Source organism: Anas acuta, chromosome 6 (genome assembly GCF_963932015.1).
Source record: "Anas acuta chromosome 6, bAnaAcu1.1, whole genome shotgun sequence".
Classification (NCBI taxonomy): Eukaryota; Metazoa; Chordata; class Aves; order Anseriformes; family Anatidae; genus Anas; species Anas acuta.
The window spans coordinates 30,122,802-30,148,221 of NC_088984.1; the positions used below are offsets into that span (position 1 = coordinate 30,122,802).

Here is a 25,420-nt window from a genome sequence, read left to right on the forward strand (position 1 = left end):
GGAGCAAGTATTTCAGTACTACAGGGATGATGCCAATGCACTCTGGCTTCACAGAGAGGAAAAATAACTATAAATACTACTTTCTGACAGGATGCAATGAATTTTTCAACATTAGAGTAGCAGTGTAAAGCTTCTGTCATGGAAATAAGTCAAATTGAGCGCTGGTGATGTTCATTGCTTCCGGGAGCTTCCAGTGCCTGGGCTTCTAGCAGGCTGCGCTACACCAAGATAAAAGTATTGCTCTGGACAGCTGGAAGAAAAGCTGAGGGTGCTATTCCAAATTTCAGTTGTAATGAAATGTAATGAAAGGGTATTTTCTGTCCCTAAATACAGATTTTTGACGGTGTACTAGATTTCAAAATCCTTGCTTCTAAATGCAAGGATTATGTAATCTAGATTTGAATAAGCTCAACCTTTTTTTTTAAGTATAACACTTTTATTCAGTATTATCTGCTAAACAGCATAACCAAATAGCCTGATAATGCAGTCTCCTAATGATGGTGTTGAAATACTTCTGCAGCACTGTAACACTCCTTGAATACAGGCGGCTGCACAGCATACACTGAGCTGTCGATACACACACAACGTCTGTGCTGGTATTTCCTCCTGACCACTGCTTTCCCAACCTTTTAGCCTGGTCAGTGTTGCACTCATAACCCTTTCCTGTGTGTGGCTTTTCTGCACAATGTGCTTTCTGTTGCTGTGGCCCTGCTGAAAGAGGGCTTGTCTCCCCCTGGCAGTGATTAACCTGATGGCTGCCTTATGGCTGCTAATGGAAGACCGGTGCTTGTGGCTTTTATTGCCTTGGAGTTAAGCCCTGTGAACTACCTGTGTTTTAACACCTCTGTGTCACTGAATCAGCCTTCTGTGTTTTCTCCATGATCCTTTCTGGATTTCCCTTAGTTTGTTTGCCTCACTATCTTCCTTCACACCCTTTCTGTAAGCTGTAGCACTGCTGCAGCTGTGTTTGCGCCCTGATGGGAGGAGCAGGGGAGAGCCAAGCCCTCGGTTGGTACAAGCTGGCAGAAAGCTCCATTTGAGCTCAAGCTGGCTCAGTAAATGGAAAATGTGGCTTAAATGAGAGATTCCAGGATGTTCTGGTTTGTGCTTGAAGGATGAGATTCGTTTTGAGAACTGCAGGGAATTATTTGGATGTTAGAGACGGATCCGTTCTTCTCAGAAGCACAGTTGACCTGGTGGACTTTGTCTTTATGGAGGACACAAGAGCTTGGGCCTGGTGTTCCAGCTTCTTTCAATAGCTTTCCTATTCAATATTAATCTTCCCTACATTTCCTTTGAATAGGCAGATTGAAATGTTGGTGTTTTCCTGTTCTGGTATGAGAAGTCATTTCCTCCATATGACATTTAAAATGCCTGCTTTGAGTAACACACAAGTTTCTTTTTTGGATCAGGGCTGGTATGTCTCTTGCAAGTCTCCTCCCAGAAATAAGGGGGGTGGGGGATGAATTTGGCTCTTGCATCTGAAACAAATTAAAGCTTCATTTTTTCCAGTGCTGTTCACTTGTTTAGGGTGTCTCCCACAAAACAACTGCCAGCACTCAACGCTCTGTTATGGACGGAAAGTTTCCTGATGGTCATTTTATGCTCTCCAGAGTTTACTTTCATTATAGAAACTCTGTTGTTTGCTGATATGATAAGTAAATGAAAATGCAGGGTTACTTCACCTCTATCACAGAGCACCATTAATTCATATTTAGTAAATCCTGGTGTTTAACAGTGGTTACATGGGCTGTATGATAACAGAAACATAACTGCCATGTTTCCTGTCATTCACTTACAACTGTAGGCTTCACTAACTCACATAAGGCACTTCTGGAGAGCTGGAGCAGAAAGCTTGCTTGACAACATTCACAGTTGCTGTTTTCAAAAAAAAAAAAAAAAAGGCCAGAAATCTCTGATTATAGAGATCAGGTGAATCCTTCAGTAATCATCTGCATGCAAAGCACTTCAACAAGGTGTACTGCAGCAGGTCTGACAGTAGCATTTTATATTTACAGCTCTCAGACTGCATGTCAGCTGCAGGATACCATTTGCTTTCACAGCTCATATGCTGTACATACCACTCTATTGTAGTCTTACAATAAAGCAAGTATGTATACCTGATATTTTCACCATGGGTGAAAATAGCTTTTTGCAGGAAAGTATTTCGTGTTTCTGATGTCAAAGAAATTGCAATGTGTGTTTGTCTTGCATTTGCTGTAGCTCAGGTAACAGTGGACACCTGCAAATCAGAATATAAAGGTTTCCTTTTCCTTCTTGCTTGATATTCTCAGTTAATCAAAACTGATTAAGAAAACGATGTCTAAGAGTATGGTATAATCCAGTTTCTGTACTGCTTTAGAGCACAGGACTTGATTGTGCTAGCAGCTGTAAACGGTGGATTCTGAGCACTACTGGAAGCATAATAGATGGCCACAGAGCAGTAGGAGAATAAGGATTATTATGACAGTACTGCTCAGTGTGATGGCATACTTAGTGTCTCAGTGCTCTGACTGTTGCCAGATAACTTTCAGCTGTTGCTGCACAGAAAAAACTTGAAGGAAGGTGGATGTTTGTGGGGATATGGCTCCAGGACATGAAGGGCACAGCATAAGCAGCTCTGAGCCAAGGCAACTGGTATTATAGACCAAATCAAAGGTGGGAGATGACTTGGTAGTTGACTGAGATGACAGGTAGGGTGGAGATCTCTCAAAGAGTTTCAGCTCATTAGTCAAGAAATAACTTGACCAAGCTGCTGCATGAAGTTATTCTGTTCCAGGTGCAGGACTATCAAACTGGATGGGATTACTGCATACTATAAAGAAGCAGCAACTGATTGTAAAACAAGAGGAGTAGGTGGCCTTGGTAGGGACTTGAGTTTCCCAGAGACAAGGAAAATGACACTTAGCATCTTCAAAACCAGGTGAAGAGGGACTGTAACTCCAGTGGTGGCAGCCTGAGAGTGCTAGCTGTGTAGATGGCAGATTGTTTCTAGCCTAGCTCTGAGCATAATCAACAGATGGGACAAATTAGTGACATGTCCATGTGGACAGAAGATGGCAGGGAGAGGTCAAACCACCAAAGGAATCAAGAATGGAAACAAAGTGTAGCTGATGTGAATGATGCTAAGACAGGTGCTATGCCAATATGAGTTTGCAGAGAAAAGAGCATGAAGACAAGCATTCCTTGGGAAGAGACTATGCTGTGCTATTTGCTCTGTTATTAAGGGAGTGGAGTGTGGAAGTACTGCTGTTGCAGCTGGAATGAGTCACCTTCTGATAAGCAAGTGCCTGGACAGCCTTTAGTCCATGTGATTGACTCTGAGCAACTTCTATCCTAGTACATTATTCAGGTGCCCTGAAGTGTCATTGCTACTTTTGCAGGAGCTACAGTAGAGAAGCAACCTTGGATTGCTTCTCACTAATTTTGGAGGAGGTGTTGAATAATGGTAACATTTTATCTTGTGTAATCTGGAAAAAAATAGTTTTTAAGCATCTATCTCTATGATTGTACACACATTATATATGTATACGTATTTGTATATCTTATGTATGTTCCAGCTAATGTGTATTATGTGTAGATGAATATAAAAAACACACCTTAATATCTTCATCTGGAACCTTTTAGGAGTGAAAAAGACTGCCCTCCTTTCTCCTGTGTTTAAGTGCCTTGTGCTCCATCCAGCAGGGACTGGATGATGGAAAGGATGGTGTGTGTGCTGCGCCTGCAGCCAGACATGTGCTTTGCTGTTGATGAGGGCACAGAAACTGAGCAGAGAAGGGTGAAATGTGCAGAATGGAGGGAGGGGAGGGAGTATTAGTTCAGTCTGATGGCACTAGCTTGTGACAGGGAGTGCTGGATCCAGTGTTATCAAAGGGCCATGATCACAGCATCACAGCTTTTCCTTAGGCACTACTCTGACCAGGAAGAAATTGGGGTCCTTGGGAATTGCTTTACTTTTAACTGAGAAACCTGCCTTTTCTGGAGATGGAGACACCTGTCAGAGAACCTGCTATAATACTAGACTTAATAAAATACAGCTGATAAATCCCAGGGAAAGCCAATTTGAATACAGCCTTTTAGTAGGCCTCTGGCACTGGAAAAATATTGCATTTGGCTTTTTCTAGTGTATGCGCTGTGTTTTTTCTTTTTAAGAGTATTTCTTCTGGAAATGTTTACCAGCTTCCTTCCTTAGCAGAAATGCTGAGGACTTAGAATGTGGAAAAAATCCTGCCAGGATAGTGTCTCCCTTTCTGATGAGGATTTGGGATATGTTTTTCACAGCTCATACGCCTTCTTTCATTTCCAGACTTCTCATACATTTCTGCTAATGTAATCCTGAACTAAGATTCCCTCTTCTGAGAAGCTTGCTGATAGGTAAACAGAGCAGTACAGTACAGGGGAGAGCTGTTTTGCAGCGATAGTCCCAGAGGAAACTTTTGACCACCCCTAGTCTAGTATTTGATTAAATGCTGCATGGCAAGCATTCCTGACTGATGTGCATATAAACAGAGAACAGAATTTTCTTTATCTACGATGCTTTTCATATTTGAGGCAACACACAGCTTGCATAAATGTTAATGTGAAAAATATGGCTACTATAAGCAATTCCTCAAGGGGCATTACATCCTCTACAGTGGCACACTGACTGTCAGCAAGTGGTTTTGAAGACTTGAAAACAAGAAGGCAGTTTAAAATTTGGGTTGGCACCCCTTTGGATCCTATATGAGTGGCGTACCTGCTGAAACCAGAGTTTGGTATGAAGGAACTATCATACGATTTCATATTTGTGCTATAAAAGAAGCGATGAACTGCAACAACTTTGCAGGGAAGTACACAAAACGGTACCTTGAGAACCATGTGAAGCATCATTTGCAGGCCACTCTTGCCTGGATATTTCCCAGCGATGTTGGAAGCAGATAAATTGAAGAGGTTGGCTCCTGTTTCTGTGCAGATGGCATCGACCAGCATTTTCTTTCCAACACCAGCAGGTCCAGCCAGTAATAAGGCTTTCACCAAAGGAGCCTTCTCATGGACTGTTTGGGATCCTGTAAAAAGTCAGATGGCAGTATTATTGCTTTCATTTAAGTCTGCCATAAAGGTAATGGAATGGTTCTACTTTTTTTTATTCACAGTAAATATTTTATAATGCGAATTCATTGTTTCATTAATGTAGCACGAGTGCTCTGGAGTGAACTTGTGTATAACGATAACTGTGGCCCCTTCAGCTAACATCCCTGCTTGCAGCAAAACCCAGCCATCCCTGCTTGTACCTTTGGATAGGCAAATGTTAGCTCTAAATCTATGTGGGTTAAAAGATCACTACTTCACTGGCAGATTTCTGAGATAAGAGTGCTGAAATGACGCTGCTGTATGTGGATGTGTACAGACAAGCCTGGTGCTCTGCACGGGGACGTTTGCTTTCAGTTACACCGCAGTTGTTACCGAGCTCCATCAGCTGTCAGACAGACACATAATCAGATGTACCTGTGGCTTTATGCTTGGCATTTGTTGTCAGAGCAAGTCTTCACTTTCTGCAATTGGCCTTGGGCACAGATTCCTGCTGCACACAGGACTAGCAGAATTCCTTCCTGCTGTCTGAAACGACACTCTCCAGCTCCCCCAGTTTTAGAGAAAACAAACTAATGGGACTATCTATTACGGCTGCGTTTGTCAGTGATTTTGAAACCAGATGTTACCATGTATTTTACTTTCTCTCCTCTGCCTTCTGTCTGCGCCTCCATTTTTGGACATTTTTCCTCTTAAATGCTGTTACTGTTCAGTGAGTATTGAAGACTGACCATTTGTCACTTAGGCTAGCTCTACTCCAAAATCCTTCACTGCTGATATCTTTTCTAAGCACTGCTGCTGTGTGGTGTCAGCTCATCTGCAGAGGAGCAAATGCTATTCTCCAGCTGGAGTATGGCAGCTGCACGTGGCAGAGCAGGTAAAATATATCAGCTGGGAGAAAGAGGATCTCTTCCTGTTCCCTTAATTTTATTTGGGTGAGCAAATGCCAGGACTGCTACGCTTTACTTGCTCTGCCAGCAGTGAGTGCTCAGCATTTTGAAATCTGTTTCAATAGCTGCTCCAGGTAAATTCATTCTGGGCTGTAAGAAATCTGCTCCATCACCTGGGAAAGCTTAGTGGAAATCTGTGTTGTGAAAACAGGCATAGAGAGCGATTTAGGTGGTTGATGGTGGTACCTTGTCTTCTCTGCAGCGCTCCCGTTGTATCATTTAGGTACTTTACAGCACTGTTATAGTAAAGCCTTGGTGAAACTCCAGAGGTGGAAGCAAGCAGGAAATATGAGATGCTTCATCCATACCCACACCACAGCAAAATGGTGTTTTTTTTGTCTTGGTGTTTTTTTAAAAAAAAAAAGTAAATAATAATCCCGTTGGTAGTGGTGATTGTTATAAAGTCAGTTTTGAAATGGTTGTGTGTGCATCCACTTCTGAAGGCTTTTGATGTCTCCCAAAGTATGGGATTAGTGGGAGAAACTAGCTCCAAAGGCGTTGGTGTGTTTCTGAGGGAGATTAGCCTGGAAAAGTCCCCCACGTATGTGAAGGTAAGGAGGAACTCTCAACTTTAAGAACTTAAAGATTAAAATTAAACTTAAAATTAAAATTGAACTTAAAATTAAAGAAGGGGATGGGAATAAGGGGGCAGCTAGGTAAGAGCAGTATTTAACAATAAATCAATTGGGCTGTGTGTCTGTGCCCTAATGGCTTAATGTTCCAAATAAATGGCAATGAACTGAGAGCTGAGATGAATGCCATTATTTCAGCACTGTGCAGGATGTGGTGAAGTTGTCAGCCACCCAGCCTTTATTAATATTTGGTTGTATAATTGTAATAGATTGGTACAAAACATAGATTTATTATGAGGGGTGCAGCAGACTCCTCTGTGGCTTAAGATGAAGTATCTTTTACAATTATTTCTACTTTCAGTTGCTTATTTTCTCAATGCCATTTAAGCTGGGACTTTCCTTGACATCAGGTGAAAATTGAGGAAACTTTTACTTCTACACATACACAATCATATAATTAACTAATTCTGAGACTAATTAAGTAAAATGCCATCCATAATGTATTGTCCTAAAGGCGAAACCATTCCTTTGATTTTGTTTTGACTCAGGCACTATTTTTTTTCCCCCTCAAGGCATTTTTCAAATTGCTATTGCAAATACGCTCTCACTAGTCCAGGGTCTCATCTCCTTATTTATTTTTTTTGCTTATTTAATAGTGTGTAACTTAAGGGCTCATTCCTCCTGCCTTGGGGAGTGTCTTGGGGCTTGATTTCATTAGATTAGACGGTGTTAAACATAACCTTGGAGTTATCAGATAGGTGAAATACCACACTGAATCAGTGCAGAAAGGGATCACTGCTGAATCTTGCAACTGATTGTGGTGAAGCTTATGGCCAGCCCCTGAGGGCTTACCCCAAACCAAAAGAAGACTTGGGATGGAAAAAGAACTTCACTGGTGTTGCTAGCATCACGTTTCATAACCTGGCTCTTCAGGTGGGAATACCTGAGGAGAGCCCCAGAGTGTGTCCTGAACAGCCTGAGCACTTCTCTTTTGGAAAGTGTGTGTGTGTCTGGGGAGAAGGCTCTGTCACTTGATGCATTCCCCAGAAGGGGAGGCAAGGAATGTTAGCTGTTTTCCCCTGTAGAGGTGATGAGCAGAAAGTGACACAGCCTGGGGGAGGATATGCCTAGTTAAAATCTCCCTCAAAATCAAATCACAAATGGAAAATGATGCTAGCAAAGTACGAGTAGAGGCCCTTGAGACAGGCACTTCTTGCAATCAGTAGAGCTTGGCTTAATGCCATTCCCAAGTAAAATATGGGGTAGGTTTTATGTTAAAAGCAAACAACCCAGCACAGCGTTGTTAGATGTTGCTTAAGTCTGGCATTAAAACTGCAAGGGCATTTAAGTGTTCTCTCTGATGTCCAAAATGTATTCAGACTAATTCTTTAAATGATTGCATTGTTTAGTGCTGAGTAACATTAGCCAGCTTGTAAAAGGTAAATTGCAACCTTAGCCCTTCCCTTAACTTGATTAATTTTGATCACTGGAGCTTGTTTTAGCTATTATCTTTCCCAAGTGATTTCCTTTTATGTGCTGCCATTCACAAACTGTTAACATGCGAGCAGAGATGGTATGGAAATGCAATACCTGACAATAGCATGTGCAAGCTCCTTTATGCACTATTAAAATGATACGGTCTTCACTCGGAACGCTTAATTGAAAAACAATTATACTGCAAAATGCTTTAGATTACGATTAATCAAGCCCTGTCAAAGCCAGTAAAAATGCACGTTAGTGACAGGAAGCAAAACCACTGTATTCTGCCCTCCAGTAATTTTTGCTGTGCTCTTACCTAATGGCAATATCCCATACAGCGCTATTAGCTGCCTGACATCTGCAAGAGAGGGCACCGGCTCTATATCTACCTGACGAAGTGTAGTCCCCAGATAGCTGTACTCGCCTGTAGGGAGGAAGCATGGGCTTAATAAATGTGACACTGCATTGTTATAAAATGCATAACTCAGGTAATGAAAAACTACCACGGAATACCAATACTGCATGCTCTCAGCAAACCTGCCCTTGCAAGGGACGGGGACTCGACCAGGGCAATATCGTTGTGGAATGTGGCCCCAAGAAATCTGAAAGGTGAACTGAAAAAAGGAAAATGACATTAAACACGCTGGACTTTCCCTGCTAACCAGATTGTGGAAGGCATTCAGTCAGTCTCAAATAACCTTTTAAAGAAACTTTGTGGAAAAGAATCATTAGTAGCACCATAAATCATACTGCTGGCAAAGGATTTCTAGATTTGGGATTTTGCAGGGCTGGAATCCCAGTGAACCACACTCTATCAAAAGGATTTCAAAAAGGGGAAAAGAGATTTTAACAAGCTTTTCCCTGGGCTGCGTCACATCTCAGCTTCTCACTATGTGAGATATTTAAGTGCTTCACCTAATTTGATGGGGATCTTGCTTTACAGTTCACCTTTTTTGTTCAAAAAAAAAAAAAAACACCAAGGAAATGGAAAATCACTGATATGAACTCAAGCGATCTAATCTTGCCTCAGCTCTTGTTACAGAGCCATAATCACATTGCTGGACCTGTCAAAGTCCATACAGAAGATGTGTTAGAAAGCAAAGAGCCAAAAGGATGGGCCACAAGCAAGAAAACTTGTTGTGACAACGTGGTGGTTATTTTTAGCATAAATTACATGTCATTATGGTGAATATTGGTGAAAAATAATAGTATACAAATAATAGTATACTGTGTTTTATTGGAGATGAAAAGGGAAAGCACTAGAGCTCTCTGCAACAAGAGGTAAATCAGCAGTGGCAAGTGCAGAAGTGGAGCTGTGATTTGGGGCAAAAGGTAGAGGAGCCTTGGTACAACTGCACCCTCCCCTTTTGAAGAATAAAATTCATTTCAGGTTTTATCTTTTATTTAAGGAGAAATCAAAAGAACTGGATAGGAATTAATCTTCACAGATTTAATTAGAAGGCATCAAAGGGTTTAATTGCAACTGAACATAAATCACAGTGGATATTCTCTGACTAATTTAGATAAGGTCACCAAGAAAATTAGTTCAGTGATGTCAGTTTGTCATAGAGAGGGACATTTTGGTGCTTTTTACTTGCTGTGGAGCACAATTCCACTCTTTGTCCTTTTCCCAGGAACTGGGAGGGAGTGACCTTCCTTAGGCTCCAGCCCTGTAAGAGCAGAGCAGTTGAGGACCTATTTATCTAGAGGCTTTGACTGTCCCTTTGTAATTTTAAAAGGAGGCTTTTGATATTTAAAAAAAAAAAACAGGTCCGAAACCCAGGCCAGCTTTAAATACCTTCTGTATCTTCTGGCAGCTTAAGCATGCCTGATTTTGGTGTGGGGAGCAGCCAGGTTGGCAGCCTGGGCTGCTTCTTGCTGCCTGGTGTGCTGGTGCCTGTGCTGTGACATGCAGGGGACCTGTCATGGGGGTAAGGGAGTGATGTGGACGTCACTTTTATGCCCAACATCTGCTGCTGCTGGGAGGTGAGTGTTGCCTATGAAACCTGGAGCAGCCCTTGTGTTGCTGCAGAGGAGCCAGGGCTTCAAACCTCAGGGTCAAGGGAAGGTGGCCCAAGGACATCTCAGCCCACTTCCAGGTTTGATGTTACCAGCTGTAAATCATTATCCACTGGCTAGGATGTGCTTTCAAAACATCTGCAGCAGGGAATGTCTGGCCAGAAGTGACCTTGAGAAGGACAGACAGTACTGGCTGGGTGAACGAAGAAATAATGAAAAGCTTCCATTACTGTGCTTCATGCTTTTTAATGAGCATAAAATAGAATACCTATTAATTCAGCCTTCAGCAGAATGGGCAGGGACCCTAAAGGCAGCAGTTGTTGCTTCTAAGAGTTTATATAAACATGGAACTTAGAAGTGATATGCAAGAATGCAGCTTTTCTGGCTCACGTACGTGCTGTACTAACAGCCAGTGGCTTTGTAGCTTCTGGATGTCTGCAAATTCAAATAATAATGGTGATCCTTGACACAACTGAGGCTGCTGTGATCTTACTACATACCATCAAATGCTTTTGGAGATGGTGGCAGGCCTCCTGTGAAGCCTGCAAGTGGGTTTTATAGCTCTGTGGAGAACCCAAGCTGATGTTACCTGCAGCTGCAGGCAACAATGGGGCAATTTCTGAAATGCAGAATGAGGCAGAGATGCATTTCATTCAAATCAAGGCCCAGACATGCCTCAAAGCACTGCCTCAATGCTGAGGGGTGTTCAGGGAGGTGGAGGTAAGGGGTGAATTTTCTCTGCTGAATGAGCAGATGGTAAGGATGTGATTTTTGCTGCTCTCTGGGAAATACTCGGGATGAATTACGACCCCCAGTGTATTATACTTGTGGTGTCTTGGTGCCTGAGCAGTGCTCCTTAAAGGATGTCCTATTACACTGCCAAGTTGCTTTTGACATCCAGAAACATTCAAGGCTTCCAGGTGCTAGTGCTTGGGGCCAAGTACCAGCTCTGCAAACAGGCCCTGGTTTCAGAAGCAGAAGTGAAAGGCACAAAGCACCCCTAAGAAACAGACTTGATTTGCATACATGCTTTTAGATATTCATGTTGGAAAGTCCTGAAAGTGTAATTACTCTTGAACTCATTCTTGACTGGAAATAGGGGTTAGTGAACCTTGAATGGCTTGAGATTTGGTTAGATTAAACACCATGTTAGCTGTAAAAGGTGTACTTTACCAACGTAATCGGAGAGATACACTGTCTTGGGTTTTATTAGTACTCCTTCTTCCACTAGTTCCCTGTACAGAGAATCGATGGTCCTATGGACAAGAAACATCACTCAGAAATCCCAGGGAATTGTAAATGAAAGCTCAGTCCTTCAGTAAGTGAGCTAGCCTCAGAGTTATTTATGCTTCCTCAGATTTATAAATGGATTTTGTAGCTCAGAGGTTGAGGTGATTAGCTCCATTGATATCAAATCAATAAGTACTGTTTCCTGTGTTATGTCAAGGACTCTTACTGACTCACACACTGTATTGCTCTGTCTCACACCAATTCCATTACCCATTTCCAGGTGATGCAAGATCAGTTATGACTTGTGTAATAGACTCATTCATTAATATCAATTACTGGGAAATTATTTTTAAATTATACAATAATAGCAATCCTAACACTACTATACCTATTCACTTAGCTCTCCAATTAGTAGTAATTCATTAATTCTTCTGGGAATTTATTCTGTTTGCAATAGCCTCGCTTCATCAGGAACATACTGTGAATGATTTGACTGGAGCAACCAGTGGTCCATCAGCTGCTGTGGTTGTGTGATGGCCAGAGGAAGACTGGGAGGAAAACATACAGTGGAAACTGGCATAGCTCATTCAGGGGAAAGGTTTTTTCCCGTTTCTATTTGTGGTTGGCAATAGTTCCTCAGTTACTGAGGATTACACTTATATTTGTATCTGGTTTTCTGTTGGTGTGGATGTTCTCCTCAGTCTCTTTTGGAGATCTATCCAAATATTAATTTCAGTGACATTCTTTGGCACTAGGTTACACAGACTGATACTGTTTCAAGGATGCCACAGAATGAATAAGCTTGTGTGTAGGTCTTGTTATAATGCTAGTGTAAACAGCACTATCTGAGCCTTTCTAGATCTTTTACCGTTTGTGCACTTCTCACATCTTCTCCCTTCAATATCTGAGCATTTTTCTCTGCCACCTACCTTAATTGGGACACTTTGGTATTGCTACAATAAAAATATTTAACAGAAGCTCTCAGCTGGCTAATAAAACCACATATATAATCTGAGGTCTGTAGCTTTTTTTCCACTTGAGCTGGGAAGTGTCATGTTTATGCAGTGTTAGTGGTACAATTAATACAGGAATAGTAATAAGCAAATATGAAACTTAACATACCTTCAGCATTGACTTTGCCACTCTGACTCTTGCTCTCATTCTAAGATTTTTATGTTGAGTGTGCATCATAAAAACAAGCAGATGGTAGAATGGGACTAACCTGGCAGTTCTGTTGGGAGCATGACTCTACTTTTCCTGTCATTATTTTTACTGTTTAAGTTTAATGATGCGTGCCCTGAGTCTCCTCCAAGTATGTGTGATGTGATCAGCCTCTGACTAAAGCCCCTGTGCCTCTCCACTGTGCTAAAACTGAGATGAACCTGAACTTCTCTTGGCTATTTCTGGAATACTTCCTCCTTTCCTGCTCAGCAGGGAAGAGCAAAATAAGGACCCCAAATGCCACAGAAACTGATTAAAAGCCAACGACTAAAGAGCATGCCTTCTTAAATGGCTGTGTGTTGTGTTAAGCTGACACACAAGAAGCAGGTATGTGCAAGAGTAATTTTTAAAAACACAGACTATACACGTACTTGTTAGGCTTTGGCATTGTTCTTGTATGATAGGTCATGCTCTGTTATAATCCATGACACGTTTATTTTAAATATTTGCTTGGAGAGATTTTTCACTGTAAAGCAGGTAAAGAGATTGATTGTGTAGTGCTAGCACCCGAATGATCTAGTCCAGATCTTGCTGTGCATTGTACAAATGGATTTAGGGGGTGAATCCCATCTGCTGCTTCCTGCAGTGGCTGTTTGTCTTCATGCTGTTCTCCAGCCCTGCTCCCTTGGGAGCTCAGGATGCTCCTGCCCTGCATTGCTACAGTCAGCAGGTCCCAGCAAATGACATCTCTGTAGGTATATTATGTGCACAGGTGAAAAATGGCTGGGTTATCAATGAATGCATCACAAGATCACTGAAAACGTACTGTCAAAAGAAGAAAGCCTCTCAAATCCTCCAAGTAAAATAGGGTTGTTTAAGACAGCAAGGGTATGCAAGAGGTTGTCAGGTCTGCCAGAACTTATCGATAAATAACTGATTTATATGATATGCACTTTACCTCAGCCATGAATGGTGATTTATAGAGTGCAGGGGCCTGTCTGCAGCCTCCCTTATCAGTTGTCAGCTGAGGTGGAAAAATCTAAGTAAAATTTTGGTAAACAAAACTGCCAGGTGCCTCTGCACCTGCCACCACTGGGATCAAAAAGAGGCAAATAGGGCCCATATTCTGCCTAAATGTTACATGTGCTTAGCTTTACAATCTGGAATTAACCTCTCTGAAGTTAATGGAGACTGGCTCTAGTGGTGTACTTCTGCAGAACAGGGTCTGTGCTGTGCACCATTAAAGCAGTGTTTTGTCACCCCGTTATCTGTGACCCTATGTGGTGGTGTTCCTAGGGAATGCGAAAGTTTTAGTGTCTGTACTTCAAGATTGTGATAGATATTTACCATCTAGGCTTCTCATGGAAGTTCATATCTGTTATTAAGCAGATTTTACTTATTGTGGGGCTCCTGGTGCTGGTTATTATATGCTGAGATGTTGATTCTGCAGCTAAAATCTGAAAAGGGTTGCCAGGGTAGTCAGCTCAAAGACAACACAATCTATCATTGTCTGAATCTATCGTTGTCTGAATCTCAGGTAAAGGGCTCTTAGCTTTACCTGTCAGGAGTTAGGTCTTCTTCCAGCTCAGATATTTTCTTCCTTGCTGTCTTTTTTTTCTGAAGACCACAAAAACAGGCAGGAGTTAGTGGCCTTTGTACAGTTATATCTGAACCTACTGAAGCAACATTAGGGCCAGAATATTTGGTGTTGGAATGTGGCCCCCCTCATCACTGAGGAACCCAAAGGAAAAATCATATCCTTGACTGCCCTTAGTTGAGGAAGTCATGCCCCTACTTATAAAAGCACAGGAAATAATGTAATTTGTAAGTCCCAAGGCATGGGAGAGGTGAAACAACTCTGGCTTTGACAGAGCTGAGGATCTGTGTCCAACCTATGAACCCCATGTACACCCTGCAGCAGGTGCTCTTGAACTGGATTCTGCACACTCACCCCAAGAGGTCTTATCATGCTTTTTTCTGGAGCCTGACTTTGTTGTTGATCAGGTATGGCCTGCTCAAAAGGGTGTTGGGGTCCCAGTTGCTGCTCCAGAGTCTAAGCTTAATGTTGTGTTTAAGTATGTATGCAGACGCCTTCCTAAGGTCATGCAGGCTGCTTACAGCTGGACTCAGACCTGAAACCAACCCTCCCAACTCCCCAGTTAGCTTCCTAACCATTAGATATCCTGTCTTCACTTTCCTAATGCCTTGGGGAAGGAGCTTGAAGAGGCCAGAAAAACATGACCTGCTCTTCTCTTGATACTTTCACCATACTTCTACTATGGGAAGATTTTGTCTTGGGTTTCCTTACATGCTGGGGAAAAACAAAACCACCACAGAAAACAAAATTAAGATGTGAATCAGTCACATCAGGCCTCACAATTAATTACAGCTCACAGAACATAACTATGGTTAGGGATAATTAACAGAGGAGAAAGCATCATTAATCTATGCACCATATGTTAGTGCCCAACACCAGTGTCCACACTTCAGTTCTGCAAAGTGCTTTGGTATGACTTCAGCAGATCTACTTACACGGTAATACTTAGGCACTATGGGACTTCTTCAATGGCTTAAATTTAGGCATGTGCTTAAATGCTTAGTTGATCAAGACAGCTTATTCTTTCCAAAAGTTTATGTTCAACTTTCATGGGAATAGTCATTTCTTTTTTTCTTAATGAATACTTCTGCAGAGCTCTAGAGGCTATTCTGTAGAAAGAACACTTCTAGCCACTCATATGAAAAATACTTTTTTTCCTAGAATATGTCAGTAATATTCAAAATGTACTACTTATAAATTTTCAAGGACAGTTGCAGTCTAACCTATGGTTCAATCACCTGTAACTACTGACAATGCAATAAAGATAATCTAGATGAAAATGAAAACTAAATGCAGGGCTATATGGATAAGCTAACTGGGGAAAAAAAAAAAAACAACGATATTTTAAAGTTTTGGGTTAGAATAATGCAAACAACTCAATTTCTGCAGAATGACACCTTGAGTTTCTTTACATAAGTAATCTTGGTAGCAAATGTTCCTCAAAATGTGCAAATGTTTTCTTCTAAAGAAAAAGATGAAGAACAAAGCATATGCCATGCTGTTTTAATAATTGAGGAAATGCTGAGACTGTCAGTGGTGTATCTGCAGTGTTCCTCTAGCTTTGTCTCTTTAGCCTTTCTTCTGACAAGACAGAACTGTATATCATGGGGTCTGACTGGGAAGAAAAGCTAATTTCTACCTATGTAAAGACACTAAACATATGCTGAATTTATTGGCCAACTGGTATTGTCCTCAAGGCAGCTTTACCAATAAAGTAACTCAAGCAAAATAAAAATGTACTATGCAGGGGAAAAATGTGTTTTCCTAATTACATCAGCATTCACAGGAAATTTGGCAAACACTGAGATGTGATAAGGGGAAATATGAATTGTAGACAATGGCTTTCCTCCAAAATGTCTTACTGGGAACTGCTTTTATTTAGAAAATGATAATGTTTAATGAATGTGAACATGCTCATCGTTTATAATGGAAATCTTGTTTCCATCTCTGAGATGTCAGTCTAATTCCTGGTTAGCCATCCATTTACGGTTATTTTCTGCTTTGATACATCACTGCGTAGTGAACTGCGTTAGTTATTAGTTAGCAGCTGACAGAAGACTGTCTTCTGTGCTCAGTGTGGTATCCTGTCTTACTGGGTGGGCTCATCAAAATGTCTTGAGTAGCTCAGAGGTTGCTATGAGAAAACATGTGAGGAAAAACAATGAAATTACTCCGCTTAAGGGAAGTGAGTGCCCAAGTCTACCAAGTGTCTTCCTTGGATCACGTGTGATGCTTCGAAGGTAGACTGAGCAAGTGCAGCCACATTGGGGGAAGCAGGAGGCAAAGATGTTCCCTCAGAGCTGGTGGTGGGAAGTGTTCATCCTATGTCCACACTGCACTGTGTGAGCACCTGCTCTTGGTTAAGTCTTTTCTTGCCATACCAAGGCTATTGATATTGATATTGAGCAGCTCCTGGTACTTGTACTGAAAAAGTCCTCAGACCAAGATGTTCCCATTCACTGTTAGGCCCTGGCTAAAAGATGGCTCTGGTTTGTGATCCCTGGTGGATTTAACCACAATATCCACAGAAGGTGCAGCCCCCACAGCTACCTGAGGGCTTTGGGTGGTGTTCTCTTCATTGCTACAGAAAATCCAACAGGGATCATGAATGAATCACTGTCTGCAAAACCAACCTTTCTTCATGTCTGACTCAGCCTGCATTCTGGCCTTATTTACTGTGGCTTTGCTCTTATCAAGTCTTTAGATGAATGTTAAAACTCCTTCCATATGGGTTGCTGTAGTTCATCTTTTTTGGGTTGCTTTGCTTCTGCCTGGCTGCATCAAGAATGGATACCCAAATCTGGGTGGAGATGCTAGCAATGCCTGTTTCAGCAACTTACTTAGTTTCCCATGTCCCCACTCTTTTTCCAGAATTCTGGCCATCCTTTTAGTGTATGTGTGGGTGTGTTTACTTACAATGGGTTGCTTTACCTACAGTTGGATCAGAGACAAATCTTTAGGGGACCAGAGCAGGAAAAGCAACACAATAGGCTAGATAAAAAGCATTCTGATAAGCACTCAATGTAATTTCCAGGTCAGAAACTGCAGAAAGCTGATCTGTAAAGCTGATCTGTAATTTCCTATATTGGGTGCAAAGCCAATGTAAAGACACCAGGCCTGCAATGGTATATTTGGCCACAGGTTATCAGGAGAAATGCTTTCAGCTGCTAAACCTTCTGGGTATTGTGGTTAGGTACATGACATGACATCCATCTATAGAATAAACATTTGTAGAGCTGCTGGGTTGTGTTGAGTCACTCAAATCAGAAGCTTGGGCTGTAAGCAGAAAGGGTTGGACCACAAAGAATAATATTTCAACTACAAAAGTTCATGCTGGTGCAAGAACACCACCAACTTCTTACAAAACTCCATTGCTTCTGAAAATACTAGTCATGGTGCTTTCTAACACTCCTCTAGGTTGGCTGGGACCTTAAGCCTTCCTAGATATCAGTGCCATATTTCCCTTCAAATTTTTCCTCAAACTGCCTTTACACAGGTGCTGATCCACAGTTTGGCAGGCAAGCTTGCACTGTATATCGTGAAGAAAAAGGCAACTGGCAGCTAAGATGAACCACTTTCCTTTGTTTCTGTTGCATATTTATTCCCTCTCCTTTGATTGTCTTCAGATCAGGAGTCATCTGGAGAGCTTTCTACTCAGCCCCCAAAACAGTGTGTCTCTGGATGAATGAGAAGGACACTTGTGCTCCTTACCCAACCAATGCTGGATAATAATGACAATTAATAGTTGGCAGGGTGAAGTGCTTCCATCATGGGTAGAGTCTCTACCTCAAATGATAGTGGTATGGTTTGCTGCAGATCAGGTGCAATCTAATTAGTTCAGATATTTCCAGATCAGCCTAATGGTCTGAAGACCCATTCATAATGAGCAGAGCAATTTGCCTTTCCACCCAAGCTTATTCTTCCACAGAGGTTGGGGCTTTTTATCTTCAGGAGCAGCGAGAGTAACTCTTGACAGGGTTAAGTGTCCACTTCTAAGTGGTATTTGAAGGTTTGGGAGTCAGTGATAAAATTCAGGAAGTACAGTGCATAGAAATAAGGAGTGGCCTAGAGGTATGCCTCTAGAGCTATTAAACTTTGGCTATGAGCTGAGCCATCTGAAATGCTGGCTGCGAGGGTGCAATTATCTTCCTGATACTTTCCCTTTGGAACCTAATTTCAAAATGCTGTTGCTGAATTTCACCCAAAAAGGGACTTCAAAACAGGTTATGAAGCTCGAATTTCTGTAGATCAGGCAGACTTCTTTAATATGGACTTGACAGATTATTTTTTTGAAGTTGTAAGCTACTTATCCAAAGGTGCTCTTGAAAAGGCAGAGGACATCTGCCCTATATGCTCCTGGGAAGTGGCTGTTCCCTGACAACAAAAAGCTCTAGTTCTACTGCGGTGTCTTCCTGCAAAGGGTAGAAGAAATCTCACTCCAGATGTGTCCATGGATGTGATGAGAATCCAAAACCATTGTTGTTTCACATTGTGTAACTCAGAAGAAGGGTGTATGGGACCCAGGATGTGCTAACGTAAGCCTTGGAAAAAAGGATTTTTGCTAAGTAACAAGTTAATAAGCTGTTTCCATTTTTTTTCCAGTTTGTATTATCCTTGTTATATAGACCAGACTTTCACAACGCAGATCTGAAGTCTGTGTGCACACTGCTAGTTTATGGACTGAGACATTTATGTAAATACTAATTAGAAAAAGCCTTTGCCAGGGCTGGCTGGAATTTTCAAATAGTTTTGCACAGGGAAGATGTTTTGAACTGGGTAGCTCCATACATTCCCCACCCCTAAAATACAACTGCTATTTTTCAGAGAAAACCTTTTGGGAACTTGTATTATTTAATTAGTACTACTTCTCCCGCTCCCTCATTCTCTCAGGCTACTGGCACAATATGGGAAAACAACAGTTAAATAAACTCACCACCCAAAACTGTTCCAACATTATATTGAAGAAAAACTGATGTAAGGATTTAAAACTGCAATATGACGTTTTGAAGCAGAATTTCAACCAGTTGATCTGAAGTGGCCAAACGTGTCTATGCAGAACAACTTAGAGAAGATTGTTGCAATAGTTTGTCTGCATATCTTAAGCCTCACTATTTTTGAAACAGATTTAGAAATCCAATCAGTATCACTTTTCAGAGTTGCTCCAGTCTTTCATTATTAAATTGCCCTTACGCCTTTGTCAGGTGAAAGAGCATTTTTAAAGATAATTTGAGTAGAAGTACTGCAAAATCAAATATTTGCACGCTAAAAGGATTATAGAAATAGAATACAACATGAGATTAGGGTTGGCTATTTGCCCTGAGCCTTTTAAGTGGAACTGCTGATTGAACCGTAGGGTCTGTAAGCTTTGAGTTATTTTGTACTGACATGATCTATAGTTTAAATGCTTGGGTGAGGAATTCAGGGAACCGTGGGCTGTGGAATTTTGCATATGGTAATGCTGTGAAACTAGATGTGAACGTGACATGTGGGCAGCACATTAAAATAATGTATGTCTTTAACCTATTTGATATGCTTAAATAAACTTGGCTTAATCACAAATTCCCAAACCCTTCAATAGTAAGTAGTAACATAATTAAGGTACACCTGGCTGGATATCATCTACATGTTATACATAAATGAAAGGTTTTACCAAGGCACTTAATTTTTTTTGATGTACAGTTTTGAAACAAATCATCAAGTCCTCACTTAAAAGGAAAACAGCAGCTGGGGAGCTTACTGGCACCCAGGTCCAGTCAGACTATTGGAAGACTATTAATCTGAGCCAGTCACCTTAAGAAACAGAGGGACTGCTGAAACATTCCTGTTGTTTTTCTGGACCAAAGGATTCCAAAAAGGTGTGTGTCCTTCTTGAAAATCTGATCTATCTTATAATGGTTTATCTTTGGAATAGTTCAACTTGTCCCAAGCAATATTTATAGAGGTTAATCAATAACAGTTAAGAGACAAGGCCCTGAAACCGGGGTTTGCACTGAATACCACTGTATCTGTGTAGAGAATTGAGATTTACCCTGAATTTTCACAACTTGCTGCTCTTACCTTTTCACTTTTTCTTCCTTTTTTCTGCTTGCCGCTCTTCTCTCCATCCACAGCCAGTATGAGATTCTCTAGTTTCTGTTGCATCAATTCATCAACCTGTCCAGGCATACAACGTTGAATCTTTAAGTCTTCTGTTTTTACCACCACACCAGACAAATGCTTGTTCAGCCAAACAAGCATTAAAGCAGAGAACAGATAGTAGGGAGTCTGGAAGGAGGTAAGGTCTATGCCAGGGCCAGTTCTTACAGCTGCAGAGAAATATACACAGGCAATGCACATTATTAGTGTCCTCTTACTATTGTAAGCTCACCTGCACTCTGATCTCTTCCTCCACTTCTTCCCGTTTCTCTTCTTTGATCAGCTCCAGGTCATGATCCTGGAGGAGATCCCATCCCTCGTCTCTGTTCTGCCAAACGGCTGTTATCCAAAAGAAAGAAGAAAGGGGAAAAAAAGTTATAGAAGCCATCGATTTCTCCAACTGCTTCTGGAGGCACAAAAAAAAAAAAGCTAGTCGTAGGCAGCTTTTATTAAATTATTAGCGGTATGAAAGTAGCAAGCTCTAGGGACCCTTACCAAGTTCAGAGCCCTGTTGTGCTAGGATCTGCAAATCTTGAGGTTAACTTCTTTTTGCCTTGGGCTGTAAATTGGTATTGGATTTCAGGAGGATAATAATGGGATATTGAAGTTGTCGTTTTCTGGTTGTAAAGCTGAATGCCTGGAGTGTTGCTCACCTTCAAGAGCAGGTAGTTCAGTAGCAGCTTAACCATATCATGTCTGATCTTGGTGTCTCTTGTCTCTGCTTACCAGCATCATGTTTAAATCTTTACCATGAAAGAGTTGCAAAGACAGCTCCTGTCCTGAGGAGTGTGCTTTCTACATACATGAATCTCTTGGCTGGCAGAATGCAGGCTTGGGGACTAAAGTGAGGTGTAATCTAAAGCAGGAAGTTTTCCCTGTTCTGTTATCTAGTTTCCCTCGTCTGTTATCTAGTGCTCAGTGAAAGAGGACTTTCAGCTGCAGTAATTCCCATGAAGCTGAAATTTGGGTCAGGAGCACTGGAATATAGGTATAAACACCTGCCCTCAGAACAACAGAAAGGGGAGTGAGAGGGAACAGCAAGTCTGACAGCAATAAACTGCATCCAACCCTTGAGTGGCATAAAGCCACAAATCTAGGGAGTTTTAAGCTTGATGCCCTAATTAAAGGGCATCTGAAGTCCTTCTGTGGAAAAGATAAGACTCAACTGATGCACCTTTGTTTCTTAGTGATGTGCAAGCCATATGTATTACAGAGACCACACTCAAGGAACCAAGTAAACTTGTGCAAACTGATCAAAAAAATCCTATTTACAATAAAGTAGCTAATGATGCTGAAGTGCAGTTATTTTTGTTGATGCAACTGTTATTTGCCCTTTCTAAAGAACCAAATGATGTCTGGCAAGCTCTGTGCATATTTGAATCCTCTGCTATTAGCAGAAGGTACCTTTTTAATGGAAACGCCTCCACCTTTTCTACATTTTTTTTGAGCTAATTTAAAGGAGGCCAATTCATATCTTTAATTTCCTTGCATTTCAAGCTCTGACAATATCTCTATAAATGACAGCTAATCTCCAGCAGTATGTGCTAATTCAATTTCCAGATGATTTAAAATGACAACTCTCTACTTTAAGACTTAGGCTCCTTTATGAATCTGTTTTGCACAGGGAACTCTTTCCTGTACCTACTGCCATTTCTAAGGCACTATAAATTCAGAAATGTTTTCACAGTACCCATAGGAGATCATTCAGGTTTTAGTTCAGTTAATATAATACTGTCTGCTATTTCCATCCTCTACGAATTTTCAGAGTCCAATTATGTGCAGAGTATTTGTGACTTTACACAAGGGGAACAGTTTTTGCAGGTGAGTAGTCTTAATTTCATAACAAAAAATGGTAGAGATGGAGAAGGACAGTGGATTTGGGGGAATGAAGAAAAACTCCAAGGTACAGACATTAATTTCTTTCAATTACTCATGGGTCATCAAATGGCGTGACAGATGTCACATAATATTTCAAGAAAGAAAGCTGATTTGCCCTAGTTGCACAGTACCTCCTCCAGGGTTATCAGTTTGGAATTTCAGCCTTGGGGAAAGGGTGTATAACTCCTCTGTAATGTGAATTTTTAAACACTTTCTTGACTGGGTCAACAGGTTGCAAGTGCTATGTTTTCATAGAGGAGTACTAGGTCTTAGGTATTTATCTTTCATAGAGGGATCATAGATTTTTATTGTTTTTTCATAATTGTTTATTGTCATTCTGTAAATCGATTAGCAGTTAATATCCACTGCAGGCAAAGCAGCAACAGTCCTCACACAGCTTAGGCAGTTGCCTTTGATATTACCTGGCACTGAGTTCTGAGTGCTATATTAGACACTGGGTTAGAGGTCTCCAATTTTAGAAAAGAGATAAATAACTCATAGGTATTAGGTGCTATGTTGTTCTTTCATAGATCAACAAAACATTTCAAAGTTATTTTTAAAGTCAGGTCAGAAGGCTAAGGATGTTGTTTTCACTGGCCAGTCAAAAGAGGCTGGTATTTTGTTACAGATGGGTCGTGCAGCTATGGGAACTATTTTTGTGTGCACTGCGATTTATATTGCCTCTTCTAAAATAAAGCATGCTTATCTTTGGATTATTTTATATGCATAACTCCGGAGCTCAGGACTCAAAAGACAGCCAGCGCACTAATGTGATTGCTAACATCATTTCAGCAGCATTAGCTTTCCTCTGCAGACTAGCAGGTAATTCCAATATCTCTGAATTTCAAAGCAGCTTGTGACTGATAATTGAAGTACTTTTTATCTGAAGTACGAAGCTTTTCTTCTTAACATGACTACTTTCAACCTCCTGACAAAAGGGTTTGAATCTTTTGATACAAGGCAAAATACACAATATCATCCCATATCACCTTAAAATTTGGGTCATGCAGTATTGAAGTTGAACTCTAGTTCCAACTGAAATATCCCCTGCAACACTAAGTCAAATATCAACTGGCTACCTGTAAAATGGGGGAAATAGCACTTTGTTGCCTTACAGCATGGTGTACTGCAAAAATAAAACCCAGGGAGACTGAGGTAGTGATTCAGGCTACTTACATTTATTCCACATACTCCTGTTACTCCAGTGTACATGTATAAGTAGTGTATAAGTAAGCCTGCAGAGAAACTGGCTGTTTCCAACAAAAGTATATAAAATAAATGTTTTAGATAGGGCTTGGCAAATGTAGTTTAGCAACTAGTAAAACTGCCAAATACAGTTTTGGGAGAGCAAAAGTGTTTGTGAATTCCAGTGAGGTTTATTTAAGTAGTTCTAACACGGGGTGGGGGTGGGATCGGTATGGAAAAGTCTGTAAGTGAAATACTTAGATCTTTGTGAAAACTGATCTACGTCTTTTACAACATTTAACCCAAGAACAAATCAACCAGTTTCAGGGGATGGAAATACTCTTTAATTGTAAGAGTTGGGGGAGAGGTGACAAAATGAAAATGTTCACTGTTTGGACAGCTCTCACTTAGTAGACTGCAGCCGCATTCATAAAGGCCTTTAATTCCATTGTAGGCACCTGATATAAATCTTAATCAAGCTCCCTTACTTCAGTGATGCTTTCAAGATTTACGCAGTAATAAGTTTGAACTTCTATGCAAATTGTAAGAATAGCTCAATTACTATCACATAAGAATAGAAAAATGTTCCCAATGTAGAAAGATCAAACCCAAACCTTTTTCTAAACAACTTTGCTACTGAAATGAAAGCAGACTAAAATTAAAAATGTAAGAAATGGCTTACACTGTTCCTATCAGATGTTCTAGGCTTCTGGGTGCCTTGAAAAACCTAACCTCATCCATGACTAAATTCAATTTTTTGAACAGTCACCAGATAATATTGTAATAAAGTGGTGATAACTGTGTGGTTAGGCACAATAAAAGCACGAAGTGCTGCTGAATGAGGAAGGAGACTGCTGCATGGAGGAATTAACAGCTCTTTACTAAAAAAAAACAAAACCAAAAACAAAAACACAACTATGGTGTTGGATAGACTTGAATCATTAGAAGGAAACAAAAACCACAACTGAGGTTTAACTGGACAGCTACAGATTCGTACTGTATGTAAGACAACTGAAGCTATTCTTTGAAGCTTGCATGAGGAGCTTTTTCCACTCTGAGGAGTTCTGGCTGTGCTCTGCAGAAAATGATTCCTTGTTAGAGGTACAGGTGTCAGCTCTGGTGGGATGGGCTGGAGACAAGCACTGGTGTCCTAACACAAAAGGTAGGCCTGTGGCTGACCTACCTGAGTGCATTATTATATTGTATTAGCAAGTGCTGTCAGTATGTCATGGGATGATGGAGGTATTCACACCAACTGGCTTTAGGTATCCAATTTAGGTGCCTGAGTGGGAATGGAGATTCTATAGACAGATAACGAGCTGTTGAGTTGTCCTTGGGAGGCTTTGTGAAATGTATAGGAAAATACCTCCCAGTTCAGCACCCCTCTTCGTGCAAAAAGTTGGCCAGCATGAGTAACCCCAAAACGTGTTACATGCTTTGAGTTCTGCAAGGATATATCTTGATAGGGGTGACAGTATATGAAGCGGTATTCCATTACAGTCTGGGTGACAAACATGTCCCTGTCTTTTCATAAGCCCCCTGACTTGTTACTTGAGATCGTGGTGAAATTTGGGAGTATCCCTTCCTATCAAACTAAATTATCAACCCCCTGGTGTTTTTATCCCCAACACTCACGTCCACTGTGCTGGAAGCACTACTTAAAGCCTGAGTGTGAGGTCTTCCACAACCTGGAGGAGAGTTAATAATAGGCGCAAATACAAGGAGTTGGTGAATTCACAGTTCAGCATTGTACTAAATAGTGCTAGATGCTGCGAAGCCTCAGCAGGGGGTCCAAGAAGCACTGGAAAGCATAGCTGCCCTATTGCATACTCAGCAGGATGCTGGATAAGTGTATTTGCCAAATCTACTTGACAATGTTAAACCCTCCTGCCCTCTTGTTGCTACTTTGCAAACAGTAGGGACTCTACCCTGCCTCTTGTAGCTCTTGGGACTAGCTGGATGGGAAACACGGGTCTTGCTATTGCTGGTTTTGGGTTGCAAGGTGACATCTGGTCCTGAGTGTATAAAAAAGCACAAGTAATATTCTGGGATAGTTAAGGAAAATAGTATAGATGAAGTTGATCCTTATCTAAAATTCCTGCTGACTTCAGTGGGGTTCTGATGTAGCAATCAAGAGTAAAGTT

General features: G+C 41.1%; 2 protein-coding genes across 5 annotated transcripts in view; one reads left to right on the forward strand and one right to left on the reverse strand.

Moving 5' to 3' along the window:
- The window catches only part of IQCA1 (IQ motif containing with AAA domain 1), a 104,273-nt gene that overhangs the window by 15,346 nt on the left and 63,507 nt on the right, over positions 1–25,420 (reverse strand). The window contains exons 10-15 of the mRNA XM_068686275.1: positions 20,446–20,552; positions 20,136–20,231; positions 14,040–14,098; positions 11,264–11,346; positions 8,388–8,495; positions 4,849–5,048 (exon numbers count right to left, since the gene is read on the reverse strand). Coding sequence (XP_068542376.1) covers positions 4,849–5,048; positions 8,388–8,495; positions 11,264–11,346; positions 14,040–14,098; positions 20,136–20,231; positions 20,446–20,552 — 653 coding nt within the window. The remainder of the gene's footprint in view (positions 1–4,848; positions 5,049–8,387; positions 8,496–11,263; positions 11,347–14,039; positions 14,099–20,135; positions 20,232–20,445; positions 20,553–25,420) is intronic.
- The window catches only part of ACKR3 (atypical chemokine receptor 3), a 139,937-nt gene that overhangs the window by 1,841 nt on the left and 112,676 nt on the right, over positions 1–25,420 (forward strand). The gene's annotated exons all lie outside the window — the stretch shown is intronic.